The sequence below is a fragment of the Centroberyx affinis genome, unplaced genomic scaffold, assembly GCF_046629955.1.
Source record: "Centroberyx affinis isolate AG114_WGS23_722 - 3 ecotype Tasmania unplaced genomic scaffold, CSIRO-AGI_Caff_v1 ptg001823l_1, whole genome shotgun sequence".
Lineage (NCBI taxonomy): Eukaryota > Metazoa > Chordata > Actinopteri > Beryciformes > Berycidae > Centroberyx > Centroberyx affinis.
The window spans coordinates 105,846-125,014 of NW_027280206.1; the positions used below are offsets into that span (position 1 = coordinate 105,846).

General features: G+C 43.1%; 2 protein-coding genes across 3 annotated transcripts; one reads left to right on the forward strand and one right to left on the reverse strand.

Annotated features, from left to right (window-relative positions):
• Nucleotides 1–245: 245 nt before the first annotated feature.
• On the reverse strand, nt 246–12,702 carry uba6 (ubiquitin like modifier activating enzyme 6). 2 transcript variants are annotated; one of them, XM_071529640.1, is made up of 32 exons: nt 12,682–12,702; nt 12,001–12,126; nt 11,668–11,762; nt 11,527–11,555; nt 11,259–11,353; nt 10,568–10,679; nt 9,112–9,192; nt 8,861–8,983; nt 8,380–8,503; nt 7,522–7,625; nt 7,351–7,413; nt 7,174–7,250; nt 6,869–6,935; nt 6,586–6,729; nt 6,156–6,302; nt 5,983–6,063; nt 5,630–5,707; nt 5,129–5,310; nt 4,741–4,846; nt 4,497–4,586; nt 4,293–4,373; nt 4,035–4,163; nt 3,874–3,925; nt 3,697–3,760; nt 3,533–3,602; nt 3,354–3,425; nt 3,132–3,255; nt 2,102–2,295; nt 1,676–1,803; nt 1,505–1,592; nt 1,254–1,348; nt 246–847 (listed from the first exon to the last, which is right to left on the reverse strand). In XM_071529640.1, the coding sequence occupies exons 2-32, from the start codon at nt 12,039–12,041 to the stop codon at nt 700–702; spliced, it is 3,084 nt and encodes a 1,027-aa protein (XP_071385741.1). In that variant the 5' UTR covers nt 12,042–12,126; nt 12,682–12,702; the 3' UTR covers nt 246–699. The 2 variants fall into 2 exon arrangements, with proteins under 2 accessions (XP_071385741.1, XP_071385742.1); XM_071529641.1 differs by having other exon boundaries at nt 12,001–12,091; nt 12,682–12,696.
• A 924-nt stretch (nt 12,703–13,626) lies between these two features.
• Nucleotides 13,627–17,324, forward strand: grhprb (glyoxylate reductase/hydroxypyruvate reductase b). Its single transcript, XM_071529642.1, has 9 exons — nt 13,627–13,799; nt 14,572–14,705; nt 14,795–14,867; nt 14,972–15,088; nt 15,320–15,408; nt 15,520–15,624; nt 16,017–16,152; nt 16,718–16,848; nt 17,055–17,324. The coding sequence occupies exons 1-9, from the start codon at nt 13,627–13,629 to the stop codon at nt 17,174–17,176; spliced, it is 1,080 nt and encodes a 359-aa protein (XP_071385743.1). The 3' UTR covers nt 17,177–17,324.
• Nucleotides 17,325–19,169: the final 1,845 nt, after the last annotated feature.

The following is a 19,169-nucleotide window of genomic DNA, read 5'->3' on the forward strand; positions in this document are numbered from 1 at the left end:
TGGTTCTGCCATCGTCCTCTAACCTGTTGCACCTCTAAAATGTGCAACAAATGTTGGCTTGACCTGTTTCTAAGAGGCGAGACACCCAACAGCTGGCATATTCTGTGGCTGCCAGTGGGAGGACTTTGTGGAGGAAAGGAGGCTCCTGTTGATGTGACACCTGCCAACTAGAAATCCACTTTATTTATTGCTCCAACTCTCCTAACCCCCCCCCCCCCCCCCCCCTCCTCCCCCATTGAGTCCCTTCTTTAAGGGCTTTCCAAATAAAAAAAAGAAAAATGGGTCTGTGTGTTAGGGGATTATGCAGGTTTCTGTAAACATAGTTTTTAGTCAGAGACTCACTGCCACAAACAGAACAAGGTTATTAATCAATTAAGGCATTTGACACAGGCAGAGCTGTGCGTTTCACCAGAGTAGAAAACTGAACAGAGAGAAAATATGTACACAGTTAAGTGCTACTCGAGCCGCCTCGTGGTCCACTGGCTAGGGCTGAGGCGAGAACAACTGGGACCAGGACTGGCCTTCCTTGCTCCATGAAGTTATAGAGGGGCTAGTGCTGGGGCCAGGAGCTTTGCCCCTGTCAGACCGCATCATGAGGAAAAGCTCTTGGCCCTGGCCCAGGTTACTGGGGTACAACAGTATACATGAAAGATGGGAAATAAGGACACAAGAGGTTTGAGGACGATGTTTAGGAAGGTGTCAGGGCGTCTCTCCGTCCGCGTCGCGGCTGAAGTAGTACCTGACGGGGGGGCCAGGGAGGTCCTCGTCTCCATCCGCCTCCGGAGCGAATGACACCGTCAGATCCACGTAGCGCCGCTCCACTGACGGCTTGATCAGCTTGTGCATCCTGCAGAGAGAGTCGGCGGCAGGGTAGAGTTAAGAAGTTCAGTTCGGAAGAGGGATGAATCATTTCAGAGCGAGTAAGCGGGCAGAATCGGGTCAAAGCGCTTTACAAGAGGAGAAAAGCCAGCTGAGATTTGGGAAGATTTATTTCAAATTACTCATAGATTTAGGGTAAGAAGGCTCCAATACACAGACACTTAAGAAGAGGGCAGCAGGTTGGTGTAGTGATAAGGGAGACTGTCCATCGACCTGAAGGAACAGGTTTACTCCACTGTGACAGAAAGCATCCACCCTGCTGAAGTGTCCTTGAGCAAGACACTGAATCTTGTAACTGACCCTGACCTCTGAGGGGAAAAAAGGGAGAAGGAAATCAAGATGTAAGGAAAGTGCTTTATAAATATAGCGCTTACGTCAGTTTGAGTCTCTTGCTGTGTCCAGGCATCACAGGCACATAGAGCATCTTCACACCGTGGACCACCATGATGGGCTCAATCCCATACTTCTCCTGAAATAGAAACAACAGGTCATCAGCAACATGCTGTTTGACAAAGGTATACTACAAAGAAAAGGGAATTACTGTAGGTACAATAATGTGGCAACTGAATCTGACAACTAAGAGGTCTTCATTATAATTTCAATATGTGTCAGCAGTGTTTCTCACCCTCACTGCGGTCATGAAGTCAGAGAGAGTGAAGTCCTCGTGGCCGCAGATCGTCCAGCGGTCCCAGATGGAGAAGTTGATGTCGTCCCTGTGGAGGAGATCATGAAGCAGTCAACACACAGCATTAGAGTGAGAGAGAGTGAGAATGAGAAACTGTACATATCCCCCTACCTGATGTGTGTCCGTTTGACAGGGGCAGTCTCAGTGAGCACCACCACAGGGATGGCTAGGTTGAAGAAGCAGTTTTTGAAGGATTCAAACCCGTAGCCTCCAACCACCTTAATCAGCTCTAGAGCCACCTGAGTCGGTCGAAAGAATAAGGATAGAAAATTCACTTCCAAGCTTGACATAGGAACCAATTTCAACAATTCAATGGGGGGTTACAATTCTCAATTAGTAACTTTTACATAAAATAGGTCAAGCCAAACCATCAACATCATATTTTAAAATTTTAAACATGCATGTCAGTACAAAAATCTGCTTTTCTTCAATTTCTGAAAAGTTGACTTCTCAGAAATACTGTTTGAGTTTTTGCAGGGCACACGCAATACACAGACACGAGTAATGATGAGTCATGACGCGAATGACTGTACTCACCAGTCCGGCCACAGCAGCTGTTGCCGTGGCAATAGCGGGGATGATCTTGCCGGCGATGCGTTTGGTCTTGAGGCGGTCGGCGGCCTCGATGGCGTACATCCTGGCTCTGAGAGCAGATGCCGACGCCACAAAATCCATGTGGCCGTTACTGTCATCATCCTTCTCAAACTGCAGTGGGCTCATCTGTAACCTCTCTACAGCATGCACACAAACACACATTTATGACACAGATAGTTCCAGTGTTGTGCCAAAATCTGTATCCCATACAAAATGTTTTTCCCTGGTGGTGTGTCCTTGTTTTGTCCTCAGTGTGTGTTGCTTTGCCTCTGCACAAGGAAATTACCGTGGGAGAAATGCCCTTTATAAATGACAAGCAGACTAATTTATAGCCTGAAAACTTCCTTGTAGAATCAATGGATGCTAATGGCTTGAGATAATAAGATCCAAAACAAGCGTGATCTCCGTTCATTATGAGGCAGCTAGGTAGGTTACGTTCATTCTCTGTAATCCTGTGAAATGTTTTATCGGTTGAGAAGCCAGCAATAGAAAAACAATTCACAAAAATTTAAATGGTATTGTTTTCTTCCCTGGTGTGAAATCAAGGCGAAAATACACAGCCAGAGGAAACATTTTTTTTAGGGGAAACAAATTTGGGCACAACACTGGTCCTCAGTTCTAATTTGTTGAGACTTGTTCAAAGCCATCGTAAAATATTCGATAATTCAATATCTGTAATGCTTGGCAAAGGAGACATTACATTGTTATTTAATTATTAAGAACAAAAGATTTACTGAACATAGTGAACATTCCTTCTCCACCACGCAGTGCGACAGTGATTTTAAAACAGCTAGGAAGGTTTTTCTAAAAGCAGGTTCTGTTCTAAAATCACTGTAAAGGCTTACTGCTCTCACATACACATGCTTAAAACAAAGAGTTATTTCTATAATTGTTATCTTAAAATTAAACTCTCATCTTGAATTGCCTGCAGTGTAGAAGTGTTTTAGTGAGTTTTTGTTGTGTTCACATGTACCTGCTGTGACGTTGTTAGCAGCAATGGCCTCCTCCAGCTGTGTGATGGCCTCCCTCTCCTCTTCACTGCTCAGAGACAGCTTCATGTGATCTGGCTTCTTAGCCGTCTCATCCGTCTCTATACACTGGAAGGGACAGACGTAAAATAATCAAGAGGTTTAGGACATTAGTCGTGCACCGATGGAAATCACCCATCAACCACCAGATCAATGAATACGCCTACTTTCTCTGACGGCTGGTACTCTGGGATCTTGACATCACAGAGAATCCTGGCCACTGCCTCTTCAGATAGATCCTGAAAGGGAAAAACATCCTGTCAATCCTGGCAGATGAGTGTGTGTGCGTGTGTCTGTGTATGTGCGTGTGTGTGTGTGTGTGTGTGCGTGTGTGCACATGGCCTACCTTTTCTGAGTAGGGGATGTTATAAATCCTTCCAACGAGCCGGGCCGTGCTGACAATGAAAGTGAAGTGCCTGATGGGAAAAGGGGAGGGTGTGGCAAGCTTAGATGTGTTTAAAGGAAAGAGACGGAGCCGCTTACAAAGGGAATATAGGAGAGCATACTCACAAAGAGTCTTTCAAGTCAAATTCAATGGGTGCTGGAGGTCTTTTTGGTGACTGCCAAAACAAACCTAAGGAACAGGAGAAATAGTTCACAAAGTTCCTTGCCTGTATGCAAACTTGATTGAAGTATTATGAGACCATTTGGTCCCTATATACGTAGCTGTGTGTGAGACAAACTTACTTCCATCTTTTAACCTTGTGTCCAGGGGGAAAGAGTGCAACAGCTGTAGGGCCTGCATGAAGAGGACATCAATCATATGTCACACGTATGCACTCACACAAACTCTTCCTTATTTGATGAATATGTTGAGGAGGAGAGGGATAATTTATATAATTAATTACCTTTCTCTTGAAATACTTGTCGAATTTCAGGCGGGCCAGAGTAACGCAATGTTCCCATTGGCTAGGCCGCCTGCTCAGTAGCTTAATGACCTGGAAGGCCCCCTCCAGACTTTCCCTCGCCTGCATCCTCTACACACACACACGCACAAATTATCTTTAAAAGCATTGTTTTATTGAGTATAGTATTACACTGCTGGCAGGGATTTACACCAAGGCTATGTTAATGAAGTCAAATGCACCAGTTATATAAACCATTACCTGTAGCACCGCTTCAGCTGAGGAGTGGGTCTGCCAGAACAAGTTGTAGATGGAGGGCTTGTGGACAAATGAACTCTCGAACTACACACACCCAGAGGAAAGAGTTCAAAATTAGTACAGTGCATTGACACATACTCTCTAAAATCATGATACTCAACTTGGAACAGGAAAAAAATAATGCTGTGGGACTTTGGGCTGGCAGACCTTGTCCCTGGCCCATTGGATGGTGTGCTCTATGACAGCGGGGAAGGACTTCAGAGTGCAGAATGGGATTTCCTCTTCTGGGGGGTCCCTCTGGAAGGTGATGGGAAAGATAGAGTACTGTAGAGTACACTCTGTGTCTATGCAGTAACAGTGATGGGAACGTGATAACACAGGGATTTAAGAACAAGCTAGAGCAAAGACACAGAAAACATGGTCACACAAACAAACTCCCAGACAGACTCACATGGCTATTGTATGACTCTGTCAGGTTTGGCACAATGATTTCTGTGTGTCCTTTGGTTCCCATGGTGCCAGAGTCCAGGAGAGCTCTCTGATTGGATACACTGCGACTGTGAATTAACCAATTACAGACAGAGCAACAGACAATTTCAGCAGCTAGTCAAATTAGATTAATATCATGAGAATGCTCTCTCCAGGTTTATAATGATGTAACACTAGGCAGTAACTAGACAGAAACTGTAAAATCTAAATTGCTGGGTCACTCAAAGGAGATCGAATTCAGGTGACTGCATAACCTTCACTGACCTGTGCATGCTAGATCAACAGACAGCTTTACAAAATCCTATCTCATTACAGTGGAGCTAAGAAAGCACAGGCTCCTCCTCACTGACCTGTCCACATATCTACGGGCCTCCACGTTGTCCAGCGCCGTCACTACGAGTTGCAGGCGGGAGTAGAAGGAGTCGTTGTAGATCCCCTCGGTGGCCGGACACACCTTGTTCAGGTGAGCGTCCACCTGCACATCTGGGTTGATCTCCAGAGTGGCTACAGCTGCTGTGGTGCTCTTAGGTTTCTGAGACAGAAAAAGGCAGGGAAGAGGTCAAAGTTCAGTGTATATTTTGGTCATGTGGACCCACTGAACAGTTTTTTTGTTTGTTTAATGGCTCTACACTGAACCATTTGCAAACAAATCTTTGTGATCAGATGCACTGAAAAAACTCTCACACACAAATAGTCAGGAAGAACACAAAACATCTCCCTGTAGGTGGGATGTAACGAGAAGTTGTCACATGTTCTAGAGTGTGAGAGGGGGGAGGTTGGAGAAGTAGGAAGATTAATGGGGAGAGAGAGGGTGGTACAAAAGGAGGATGAGGAGGAGGACATTTGTTCACCTGAATATGATGTGGTCTGAAAAGAAACTGCCGGTTGAGGTTGGACTTTTCTATAAGGTCTGGGTCTGTGATGCACACCTGAGGATAGACAGACACAATGCACAAAAACTCAGTAAATAAACAACACCGAGCAGCACAACACCATCTAATCAATAACCACTACATCATGTAGCAAAGTTCAAATGAGGGAGAGAGAGAGAAGAAACACAAAGAGAAAGAGACAAAGAAAGGCAGATAGACACACAGAAATAGATGGAAATATAGACATACACAAAGATATAGTCAAAGAGGAGAGAAAACGACAGGCAGGCAGAAACCAGGAAAAAAGGAGGGAAGACATTAAAGACCCCCACCTCTCCTGAGCTCCTGGTCAATCCCACACCGAGCAGGGCGAAGTTTTTCAGCATCTCGCAGCCGATAGCACCGCAGCCCACCTGGGGGAGAAGACATTTCAGAGTGCAGTTAGACATCAACAGAGCTCAAAACACAAGACATTTTCAGTTCTTATGTGCTAAGCAACCCTCACCATGAAGACCCTGAGCTTGTGCAATTCCAGACACATGGATTCGCCGACGCAGGCTCGTAATCCATCGTACCGATCGCCCCTGGGGGAAAACTCCTCAGCAGAAAGAGACTGAAGTGGCTTGACTACCTCGATGGCATCGAGGTAAAACTAGACACAGGAGAGACAGAGAAGAAGAGGGAAAAAATGAAATAAGAACATCATTGAAATCCTATTACCAAACAACAGACATCATTAATTGCCATTTCTTGCAGAGATAACATGTAGAAGGGATAGATGCATAAATTCTAAATAAAAAAAGGCTTATATAGCATATGCACATTATGTTGCAGCTGAAAAGTTTTTTGTAGATTGAACATTCCTTATGCACAGTTATATTACTTGACAATGAGGCATACTGTTTAAATCTAGGTCCTTCAGAGGCACGACCTACCCACTGCTGCAGGGGCGCAAATTTCCCAGTGAGCGCCTTGAGAGCCTCCTGACTGGCTAGGCCTCCTACGGCTGCTGCTAACGGAGGGAGGGCTCCTCTCGCTGTCCTGGACAGGCAGTGCACCAATTCAGCATTCACTGGAGCCTGAGAGGTGACAGGGGAGAGAGGGGAATGGAGACGAGATGTTAGGGCAATGGTGTGTATGCATCGTTAAAATGATCTGTCAGAGAGCATGTAAGATCAAGACAATGAAAGCAAGTGTGACAATGGGAAAAAAACTCACTTTGTTCCTGAGCCTCGCATTTACTTCCTCAGTAAGCTTCAGTAAAACCTCAGCATCCTGTAAACACCTGATGGCATCAAAGAGAAACTGTTTACAGCTGAACGTGTTACATTTCGATGACTCTCTTGTCTCTCACTCACTCTGTGACAAACACATCCAGGAGAAATTCTATCCTCATCTATTGATGAAATGATCTGCTGCTTCAAAAATCTACAAGTGAACAAATACATGCTTTGTTTGGAATGCAGATAGTACAGAAGTAGAGTGGATCCAGACAATGAAAAGTGGGGACAGGCTTTGGTTACCCAATGCTGGGAAGTCTGCTGTGCTGCTCCTGGAAGGTGTCCAGAGCCAGCATGGCTGCATGGATCTGTAGCGGGGCCTGATGGGTGGATTCAAAACAGGAAAGTGAGGAGACTGCTGAAACTGCTTCAACTCAAACAGTAAGGCATTACTGAACTGGACCTGCTCTGAACTCTCACCTCTGGTTTACTGAAGTCTGGGGTCAGGACCTGAGGATCACACAGCTGTCTCTCCATTGTCTCCTGAAATGTATGTGTGCGCACACACAGAAATATATTTGTTTTGAGCAATATGCATTCTTTTTGATCAAAGCTGATATTTCTGGTTGATAGGACAGCAAGTTAACTTACAAATTTGTAGGTCCTAGGAGTTTTCACCAGGACAAAGAAACCTCCATGTGCATATGGTTGCAGGTGGGATGTGTCTCCTATAGCAAAACTGTGCGGGGAAAGGACTGATCTCACACACACACACACACACACACACACACACACACACACACACACACACACACACACACACACACACACACACACACACACACACCCACACACCCACACACCCACACACACACACGGATATGAATGCCAATAATGAACAAAACAATTTGAAAGAGAAATTCCTTTGAATTTATCAGATCTCAAGGAGTTCAATGGTTTGATTGGAACCATTGTTGATAGGGTGAACATGCACATCCATACAAAGCAGGATACACATCAAATAATTTTGACAAAACCCTCTGCCTAACTGTAAGAAACAAGCTACATACATAATGACTCTGCATTCTGACATAAAGGTTACATCATCACTCCACTGAGCAGTACACTACATATCACCACAACGACACTGCACACCAAGATGAAAACATGGATTAACTTCCTTTCTCCTGGACTAGTTCAGAAATTCTGTGGCCTTTGATTATTACATTGCCATGTCATCATACAGAGAATATCACACCACTAATCTGATCTATCAGGGGATTTCAAATTATAATTCTAAATGTGACAAAAGTAACCAGCATGTTATGGAGAACATATTAAGAATTCTTGTTTTACATTATATATAGAAATATTCATAACAAGCGTATTCTAAGTGTAGTGTACACCTGTGACCTGATGTATGTACTGGCATAATACAATTACAATAACAAGCTTACAGTAAAAGCTGTGCAAACCTAAAATATAGTGAACTGCAGTGTAGGCCTATACCTGAAACCGGCCGCGCGGTGCCGTTGAGCTCCTCCATGCCGTTGACCTCTCTGAAGAGGACACTCTGGCCCGTCTGCAGGCCATGGGTTCTGTTGTCCATGCAGGTTACCACCCCCGGGTTGTCCTGAAGGGTCAAAGGTCAAAAGGGGAGGTTAATGTTCAGGATAGAAGTGGACTGACAAGGGTAATTTGCCGTTGCCCCTATTTCCAAATATTAAACATTAGGAGGATTAAGGAAATGAAAAAATCTGGCAACTCCAGTTTACTCAGTTTTTAACACAGCAATGTAGCTCATTATTAAACATGACAAAAAAGAATGAAGTGGAAATAATAAATTCTCTACAACTGATTGAAATTGAAACAGAAAATCAGACAGACATCTCCCAGAGAAAAATGAAAGAAAGGATGGGATTATTCATTGCGGGACTATGATGGGACCTAGAAGACTGCTTTGCACAGATGTCCAAAGTCTTCAGAATACCTGAGTGATGCTTTGGATGAAGATCTCCTTAGGCTCCTCCCCTGTGGGGTCTGACACCTCAAACTCCTCCCCGAAATCACAGAACACCCGCACACAGATGCCATATAAATCACAGCCAATGAACTGGCAGGGACAGACGATAACACGATTTGGTTAATATTTGACTGTTTCTGTGTTCAGAATGTACAGTATGTGAGATGGTTTAGCCAATGCTATGTAATGTATCATCTCTGCAGGCAATGTAAACCTACTCTGATGGGAGGCTGTTGTGAATGGCAGAACTCATTCACTCTCTTCTGCAGGCTCAGTCTGGCTTCAGTCAGAATCACACACTGGAGGAGAGAGCAGAGCACCACACAGTCAGTCAGATGTTACCTGAAAAGTTACCTGTGGTGATGCTGCTGCTGCGGCAAACAGTGCATTTTTGTGCTGAGGTGAACTGCAGTTTAGAACCAAATGACACCAAGTCAAGTTTTCAGCTATTCCATTAACTAACAAGTAAACATGTTGTACGCCACAAACGATGCAGGAATGATGTTACTGACTGGCAGATGCATCATCCCTCCAGGTTTCATCAAAATCAGACTGGTGATGTAGCAGTTAGGGCCTTTTAAAGTTTTCAATTTTGACCTTTAATCATAATAACCCCATCAGGCCAATCAGCATATTTTTAAGCACCAGAACACAGTGACAAAAAGTTTCATCCCTCTAAATTTTGTCAAAATCAGACCAGTGGAGTCATATTTGAGTTCAATATTTTGTCCTTTAATTATAGCAGCCCCATTAGGCGAGTCAGAGTGATTTGTAAGGATAGCTGGGTGTGTGTAGTAAGTTTCATGTCAATCGGACTTACAGTGTAGGAGTTAGGGCCTTTCAAAGTTAGAAATGTTCACCTTAAAATTATTGCACCCCCATCAGGCCAATCAGTATAATGTTTTTAAAATCCAGGACACCAAAATGCAATATGCAATATCCCTCCAAGTTTTGTCAAGTCGGACCAGTGGTGTAGCAGTTATGGCTGTTCAAAGTGTGAACTTCTGACCTTTAATTATAGCACCCCCATCATGCCAAGCAATCTAAATTTTTACGCTTGAACACAGTGGGAAAATGCATCTTCTATCCAAGTTTTATCAAAATAGACCATTGATGTCTCCAAAAATATCCCTATTCATGGCAGTCATGTGAAGTTGACCAACAGTATAGATTGTCTTGTCTTGTGAACTAGGTGCTCAGATGGAGGGTGGGATGGGGGTTACGCATGATTGGAGTGAGTGAAACTACGTTGACTTTAAAAACTCTTTAAAAACTTGTTAACAAAATTCTGAACAAAACATCAATAATAATTCATCCACTGACTTAGAAAATCATAGAGCTACTTCATGGTATGTGGATGTACAGCACACCAGCCTCCAGCTGGTTGATGCTTGTTTGACCTCTACCGTACTGCCTGGTGTACAGGTGCACACTGCATTTCCCTTATGCAGGGCTCTGCGCAGCCTAAACCATAATACCATACCATAATTCCCCTAAGTAGTGCACAATGCTAAAAGCATTACACCCACAATCAAACACAGAGCCAGGCTCTTGTTGAGATGCTGCTCCTGAACACCTAATAAAAAGAGAATATTGGTATACCAGTAAACATACTCTATCTTAGCACTTCAGATGCTTTTTGGCACTAAAGTCAGCAGAGAAACAGCCTCTTACCTGGTACTTTCTGAGGAAGCTGAGATCACTGTTGTCATCCAGAGTAGAGGACGACATGTCAACATGGACATAGGGGTTCAGCTCTGCAACCCGAGGGTACACTGCCTCCACCCTGAGATAGAGGGAGAATGAGTGGGTGTGTGAGTGTGTGTGTGTGTGTAAGCGACAGAAATAGAGAGAGGGAGACAGAATAGGAGTGTGCGTGTGTGTGGTTTAGAGAGAAAGTGAGTGTGTGAGAGAGAGAGAAATAGAAATATTAATAATAAACTTCATTTAATTAGCACTTTTTTTTTTTTTTTTTTTTTAGTTTTAAGTGCTTTACAGAGAAATGTAACAAAATAAAATGGCAGACCATAAAAGTAAGTTTTGAGACATGATTTAAAAACATCAACTGAGTCAGACATTTTGAGACTAAGAGGAAGGGTATTCCACAGTTTAGGGGCCACAACTGCAAAGGCTTTGTCACCCTTTGATTTGAGCTTGGATGGAGGTACAGCCAAAAGATGTAGGTCAGAAGACCTGAGGGGCTTAGTGGTCTCATAAGGAGTTAAAAGTTCAACAATATATGGTGGAGCTTAATAAAATAGATACATAAAAAGAGAGATCAGTATAGAAAGAGAAATTAAAAAGAGAGCTCAGTAAAGAAAGAGAGATCTCTTCAAAAACAGTCCAGCTCCCTGGTCTGCATTACCTCTTCCTTTGGCTCAACACATCCTCTTGGCGGATGAAGAAGTTGGAGCCCAGATCCCAGGTCTCACACTGCTTGGTGTCATGTAGGGTGACTACCTGTAGATGAATTCACAGACACACACACATGCAGAAGAACACACACAGACACAGATATGTGCACACACACAAACGTTAAAGCTATGGTCAATCCAATCCTCAAGGTATTGCACATGAAACACTAAACACTGTTTTGGTGTTGGATAACTATTGTATTTAGTGAGAATGCGTACCTTTACACCAGCCAGGACAATATTCTTTGCTGTGAAACAACAAAGTTACTCAATCACTGTTGTCTTTATGAGTCATATTCAGTATTACGGCATCAAATCATTTTACAGTGCTGTGGCGTAACAATATGTTAGTTAACCCACCTATCTCTACTCCCAGTCCTCCCATTCCACTGAGAAAGACTGAGGACTGGGCCATCTGCTGCATAGCATTGTCTCCCAGCACATAGCGCTGGCGGCTGGAGAGAGAAAGAGGGAGGAAGAGTACATGTGAGAGAATGTGCTGGGGAGAGATCAAGAGGAAAACTGAGGCGCCTCAGTTACAATAACTGCACAGATTGTAGTATGATGCACAGCATTGTACTTCCTCTGTCAACTGCTGTGTAACGTTACCTCCCATTTCAATGTGCTCTAGTAAGTGACTACAACCATTATAGCAATCTGGCTGGCTGTGACACAGACAAATGGCAGTCTTGCCTGTAAAGAGAGTCGTCAATCTCCATCGAGTCTGCAGCCATGGTGGGAGGGGAAGAGGGGGGAAATTCACCAGTCCAAGAGACAACTGTACCTATAGATCGTAAAGACAGTACAGAGGTGGCAGACCTGAGAGCAGGTGATACCTTAAATGATTACACTTTTTGGTTGTTAGCTGTAATAACTCTCTGCAATTAACCCAGACAATCTTGCAGACACCAGTACCCTGCTCTAGATAGCTAAATTAGCAACTGTTGCTAGCTAATTAATCACGTCAGCTAATGTAAACTCTCGTTTGCTGTAATTGTCATCAATGTTGACCTGGCAACTGTCAACTGCCCGCCAAGCTAAAGTAACTGTTGTTAGCTTTCTTGAACTAATAAGGTGGAGTTTACTAACACCAGCCAAAGAGGACAATAGTTATTTTGCTACACCTACCAGGCTAACATAACGCTGAAGGAAGCGTAACGTTAGCAACTACAGCTAGCAAAGTAGCCCTGCTGCCTGGTGCCGGTTTCTAGCTAGCTAAAACACTTGTCATAAACTTGCTAAAAGCTATGACACACAGGCCACAAGTAACCTCCCACATTAGAGAGCTATTAAAGTCAAATCAGATTCCCCAGAAATATGAAAATACGCAATATTAATAACATGAATCTTATACAAAATCGACTAGCTTACTACCTGTCAGTGTGCGCGAGGAGCTGTAGCGAATGAATGGCTCTGAATGGTTAAAAACTTGGAGTTGTTCCGGGTTACCACGATCATGTGACCAGGGTCATCCAATAGGTGCTGTGTACCATATTTATTAATATAGGTCTGTCATAAAACCTCCTTGGTCTGTCTACTCTACAGTCCACCAAAAAAGTGTTTGAACTTAAACAATGCATGTCCATTTTAGCTATTATGAAAATATGGGTGTTAGGCCTATATGTGGCAGAGATTCAGATGTTACAATTGGAGGTTTTGGTAGCCTGCAGTGACTCAATTGTTTGATAGACCTAATGTATGATTTGATCATAGCATGTTATTGAACTAAAATCCAGGTGGGAACTTGGGATAGTAGGTGCTATAGGCTGTGAGCTACTTGAATCTGGCCAGGGAGATGAAAATACAGAACACATGTTGAGACCCCCACTATTTAAAGAGACAAAGGTCAACAGCTAAGTGAAACATTGACATAATACTGGGGGGAGGGATGTAACAGAGTAACCCAGTTCAAAACAGGTTTAGAGCTGACTTTAATACATTCACATAATTTGTGTGTGCGCGCACACGTGTGCGTGTGGGGGGGGGGGGCGGCAGAGACACACAGAGAGAGAGACAGAGAGAGATTGTGTGTTTTTGTAGGTCTGTGTGTCTTTGTGTTTTTAACTCCACTTGGCCTGAAGTTATTAGTGCCTAATTTGCCTTTAATCCTGAAGCTCTGCAAGGATTTGGTTTGGTGGCAACATATCCCTTAACCTCAGACCCAAGAGAGACCCTCCCTCTGTTCATATTGGTCAAAAGCACACGCTGGTACCTCCCCCTGAACTAGAACCCAACACATACACACACAAAGGTCTCTAAGTTCCAAAGTACCAGTTTCATCTCTCGGACACCTGCCCACAGACGTACTCTCTTTTGGCAATGTGGTGCAGTCGTGTGGCCCTGCGTGGGCTCCAGCGGATCGCTGTTGCTCCTTTAAATGTTAATGGGAGTCTACAAAACAGCATGCAGAAGGACATGTCAACCCTGCCGAGGGTGTATGTCACCCGACAGATCCCACCCGAGGGCCTGAAGATCCTCCGGGAATCAGGACAGTGAGTCATTTGAAATCAATGTTTTATCTATGATTTATAAAAAAAAATATGATACATTTGTTGCCTGCAGTAGTTGATTTGACTGTGATAGTAGTTTGAATGTCTACTTAGTGAAGTTTATCATTTACTCTGAGTAAACAGGACAGCCAGAGTTTGCCCTCAGTCCAGTCAGATAAGGCTGAGGTTTCCCCCACAGTAGGGTTGCAACTGTCTCACCACTCACTAATGTCTCAGTTCCTCTATGAAGGCCTACAGTATATACGCCATACGTTTTGTTTTCACTGTATTAAGGATCTCTGATATAGCCTAAATGTTCTCCTCATTGGATTAATTGTCCAGCTGACTCCTCAGTCAAAGTTCCTAGGGATGGGATGATATGATTATCTTACGATACGATTCAATATGTGATATGAGGTCCATGATGCGATGCAACCACGATACGACGTAATAAGTAAAAGTTCAATCAAACAAAGTATGCCTGTGCAGAAATATGTCTGAGCCACACATGTTTCTAGCAATGGCATTGACTTGCTGGAATCTAAACAACAATTAAAAAATGTCATTGCAAACTGCAAATAATATAATTTAGATGGAGAGGTTGTGAAACTGTGATGGGCAAGCCATCTCATTTGTGATTACTAAAGTAGAATGAAATGGAGCTAATTTTGTCATTAATTTGTATGCCCCGCCATATGTATTGTCACTTTTTTGCATTGCGAAATACTTAATTTGGATATATCATCCCGTCCCTGATGATTTCTGGTTTCCCCAGAGTGCAGTTTGAGCTGTGGGACTCGGACGACGTGCCTGTGCCCAGGAAGGAGCTGCTGCAGAAGGTCAAAGGGGTTGACGCCCTGCTCTGCGTGCTGACAGAGAAGATCGATGCAGAACTATTGGACGCTGCAGGTCTGATGAACGCCCTGATGTCAGTTGACTGATCTGAATGCAAAGAACAACCTCTCAAATGTATATGTGTGTGTGGTTTGCTCCTGCAGGTCCAAACCTGAAGGTCCTCAGTACTATGTCAGTGGGTTTTGACCATCTCTCTTTGGAGGAGCTGAAGAAAAGGTGAGTGATTTGTATCTCGCTACTGTTAAGTTTTAATTGCTGTAAGATTATAGTTGTTAATTGTGTGTGTGTGTGTGTGTGTGTGTGTGTGTATGTGTGTCCAGGGGGATCTGTGTGGGCTACACCCCAGACGTTCTGACAGATTCTGTGGCTGAGCTGACTGTGGCTCTGCTGCTCACCACCTCCAGGAGACTCATAGAAGCTACGCATGAGGCCAAGACGTAATGTTACACACAACACAACACACGCACACACACATACACTCACACACACACACACACACACACACATACACAGACATGCAAACATGCTTAAACCCACAAACCACATGAGCAAATGCTCTTTATCTAAAATCTGAGAACAGAAGACTGGGGTTTTGATGTCATTGGTTATCTGTGTGTGTCTGTGTCTCTCTCTCTTTGTTTTGTTCTTCTCTCCCACACTTTGTTCAGTGGAGGCTGGGGCACATGGAGAACTCTGTGGCTGTGTGGATATGAGCTGGCTAACAGCACTGTGGGTATCCTGGGCCTGGGGAGGATCGGTGAGCATATCTAACACACACACACAGCATGTTCACTACCCAAAATAGCTTCCCAGCAAGTGCCAATCCCGTCAGTTTGATACTTCCGCTAACGTGTGTTTGTGCTGTCAGGCGTGGCTATCGCTGAGCGCCTGGCGCCCTTCAAAGTGAAGAAGTTCATCTACACAGATGTGGCCCCCAGGCCCGAACTGGCCAGTATCATCAATGCAGAGTACGGTAAGGACCGGATCCATGGTCACTAGGAGGCCTCATGCCAGCATTATGATCAGTTGACAAGGTGGATGGTGGAGAGGTTTAATGGGGATTTACTGCATTGGCTAAACAAAAGCAATGGCCATCTCATTTCCTTTGACCTTTCACATCCTAATCTCAGACAGAGTGTGAAATTGATTCTAATGAGAATTGTAGCCTTGCTTTTCCATGCCATTTGATAGTATGTAGATAGGTTTATATAGAGGGGCACACAGTGAGACTATTAGTCTCTCATCCCTGTTGGCCTAAAATCTGCACTAGTGGGAACAAACTTTCACTAACAAACATACAAACCGCTGGCCGGTGGGTTTGCAAACTGTAAATATGATCATATTGTCTTCTTTCTCTCATTCTAGTCTCTATGGATGAGCTGGCGAAGCAGTCAGACTTCCTGGCTGTGTGCTGTGCTCTCACACCGGAGACCAAGGAGATCTGCAACAAGGACCTGTTCTCCAAGATGAAGAACACCTCCATCTTCATCAACACCAGCAGGTACACACACACACACACACACACACACACACACACACACACACAGATAAACACACATAATGGAGAATCACTTTCACACACATACACTACCAGTCAAAAGTTTGGACACACGCTTTTTTCTTTTCTTTTTCACATTTTAGAATAATAGTAAAGACAACATCAAAACTACAAAATTACACAAATTGGATTATGCAGTGACCAAAAGAATGTTAAACAAATCAAATCTTTATATTTTAGATTCGTTAAAGTAGCCGCCCTTTGCCTTGATGGAAAGGCAAAGGCTTTGGAAAGAAATTCATACATAGGCATCAACTTCACTATTTATATTTGTCTAAAAAACAAATATCAAGCATTTAAGCATAAGCCTTTAGAACAAAATGGCTTTAAGATCATGAAAAACATCAGCCATTCAATCGGGTGTGTCCAAACTTTTGACTGGTTCTATACAAAACACAAACAAATATTTTAGAATAAAAAACTTGACTATGAATAATGTAAAACCCAATATGCACTGCAGTTCAGCAACTTTTGCTTTTGACACGTGTGTATCTCTGCTGTGTGTCAGAGGAGGTGTGGTGAACCAGGACGACCTATACCAGGCTCTATCCACTGGGCAGATCGCAGCAGCCGGGCTAGATGTCACTGTCCCGGAGCCCCTGCCCACCAGCCACCCCCTCTTCACCCTCAATAACTGCGGTGAGTCTGCCAACCTGTGATCTGTCTGGCCCGGTGGATTCCCTTGATGCTGTCAACGTCGGTCCAAATCATTAATACGATTTTTCAGACAAAAATCATTCTTTTAACAGCTATAATGTTAGCCAATTTATCAAGTAATCTATCTAGGCCATCTCGGAGCATGTTTTGCCTTCTCTCACTTGCTCTTGTATTTCTTCCTCCCACAGTGATTCTGCCGCATATTGCTAGTGCCTCCTACACTACCCGTAATGCCATGTCTGCCCTGGCAGCAAATAACCTTCTCCTTGGCCTGCGGGGAGAGCCAATGATCAAGGGGCTCAAGCTGTAAGAAGGAACCAATCCCTTCCAAGCTCTGGCCGAACACTGGACCATTAGTTCTGCTCTCTCTCTATTCTTTCTTCAGGGCTTTAAGATAAAACCAGGGCTTAAAATTTTGTAATGGTATGTTTCCTTGTGACTTAGCTTTTCAGTCAACATATAAAATCAGACTCAATTCTTGTAATTATGCATCCTTGATACCTTCATCCCTATTTCAGAAAAAATGTCAGACAATAAAATAAAATTTCTCTTTTTAAATTTTATTCATTCTATACAACAACTGAAAATACTGTACGTCCTTCTTAACCTTCAACAGTAAAGACAAACATTTAGTCCTCTCATGGATACACTATGTTAGGTGTACAGAAAGAAAACAGAAATCCTTCCATTTTGGCATATCAATAAAAGCCCAGCTTTTCAAGCTAAAGGGCGTAAGGCAGAGACTTTGATCATCAACTTAGGCCTTTTACATTTTTTAATTTTGGCATATTCATACAGGGGTACTACATTAACAATATGTCAGTGCATTTTTCAGAGATTCACATAAACTGTTTATGCAACAGTTGTAGAAGACAGCACCATAACTCAGGCAACTATGTGAGACATGGAAGCCATTTTGGATGATTGAATCTCACCTTGGTTCTGTATCTCCCCTCCCCTCCTAAAACAAAATATTTAAGAAGAAGATATATGTGGCTGGTTCTATCACAGCGTCCTCTCTCCTGAATGTGGAGGGATGTGAGGGGGGGAACACAGAGGAACAGAAGTCAGATTTGAGATTTAACCATCAGTGGTCATTTTAAATACTCCGGACAAGCTGAAAAGTGTCCTCAATGTGACTTAAATACTATTGGTTCTGTATAGTCAAGAGTTACTTGTGAAGAAAGGAAACAGTAGGCTAGCTTATGTTTACAGTGAGAACATCCTGCAAGGCAGTTATTTTTCTAGGAAGTAAAAAGGCAAAATTATCTGTTTACTTGTCTCAGATAAAACTGTCAGTTCATTTTGTACAGACTAACAGTGTAACGACTCTACAATAAGGTGCCAACTAGGAATGGAAGCAATGACCTTGTAATAGTGACAGTGTAGGTGACACAATACAGCAAGAAATAAAGTATACAAAAAGGCAAACAGGTAATTTGAATGTTTTTTTTCTCTTCGGTTCACTAAAACAGAACTCTACAGCACTGCATGAGGACTGATCTCAATTACCCAACTTTCTACCCATGAAGCCACTTTTATTTTCAATCAATTATCAATCCTGTGTTTTACACATTGGACCATGTAACCCCACCCTTGCTACAGAGAAGGAGCCATAAAAATACAAAACAAACAAACCCTCCACCCCCTCTAATGTTCCATTACTTCAGAGGATTTGTGAAATTCTTTGCTTTTGGATTTTCCCTGACTGGAATATGCCTCTCAAAATTCAAAGACATTCCAGACTTTCCAGCACCGGTGGGAAGCCTGCGGTGAGACGAATACAATGCAACACATTCACTTTGGCTTGTAAATCTATCCTAACAGTAGGGTAACAGTAAGAGAACCTTTCAGAACGAGAGTTGGTAGAGTTGGATAATTGGAATACAGCAATATTTTCACATAGTTCAACATTCCAGTAAACATATTAGTTTTTTTGGTTATCATAAAAAAGAAAGATTTGTCTAAGTGCTTTTGTTATTGATGAAACATTTGACATATAAGAGACATGTAGTAAGCACTGACAACAAGTAGCATCGCAAACTTTTACATGACATTTAGATTATGTGTTGTTTGTTTTTTTATTTCTCCTCCAAGAGAAAAATGATAAAGCCATCACGAATGTGCCATATTTACATCTCTACAGCACTCTTCAACAAGTGCTGTACCTCAAAAATCTGCTGTCAGCTTTGTTCGATCGACTCTGCCTCTCAGTACAATACACTGTACTCAACTTCATTGCCCTTTTTAAACACACACGCGCACAAACACACACACACACAAAGTGCAAACAAATAAAAGTC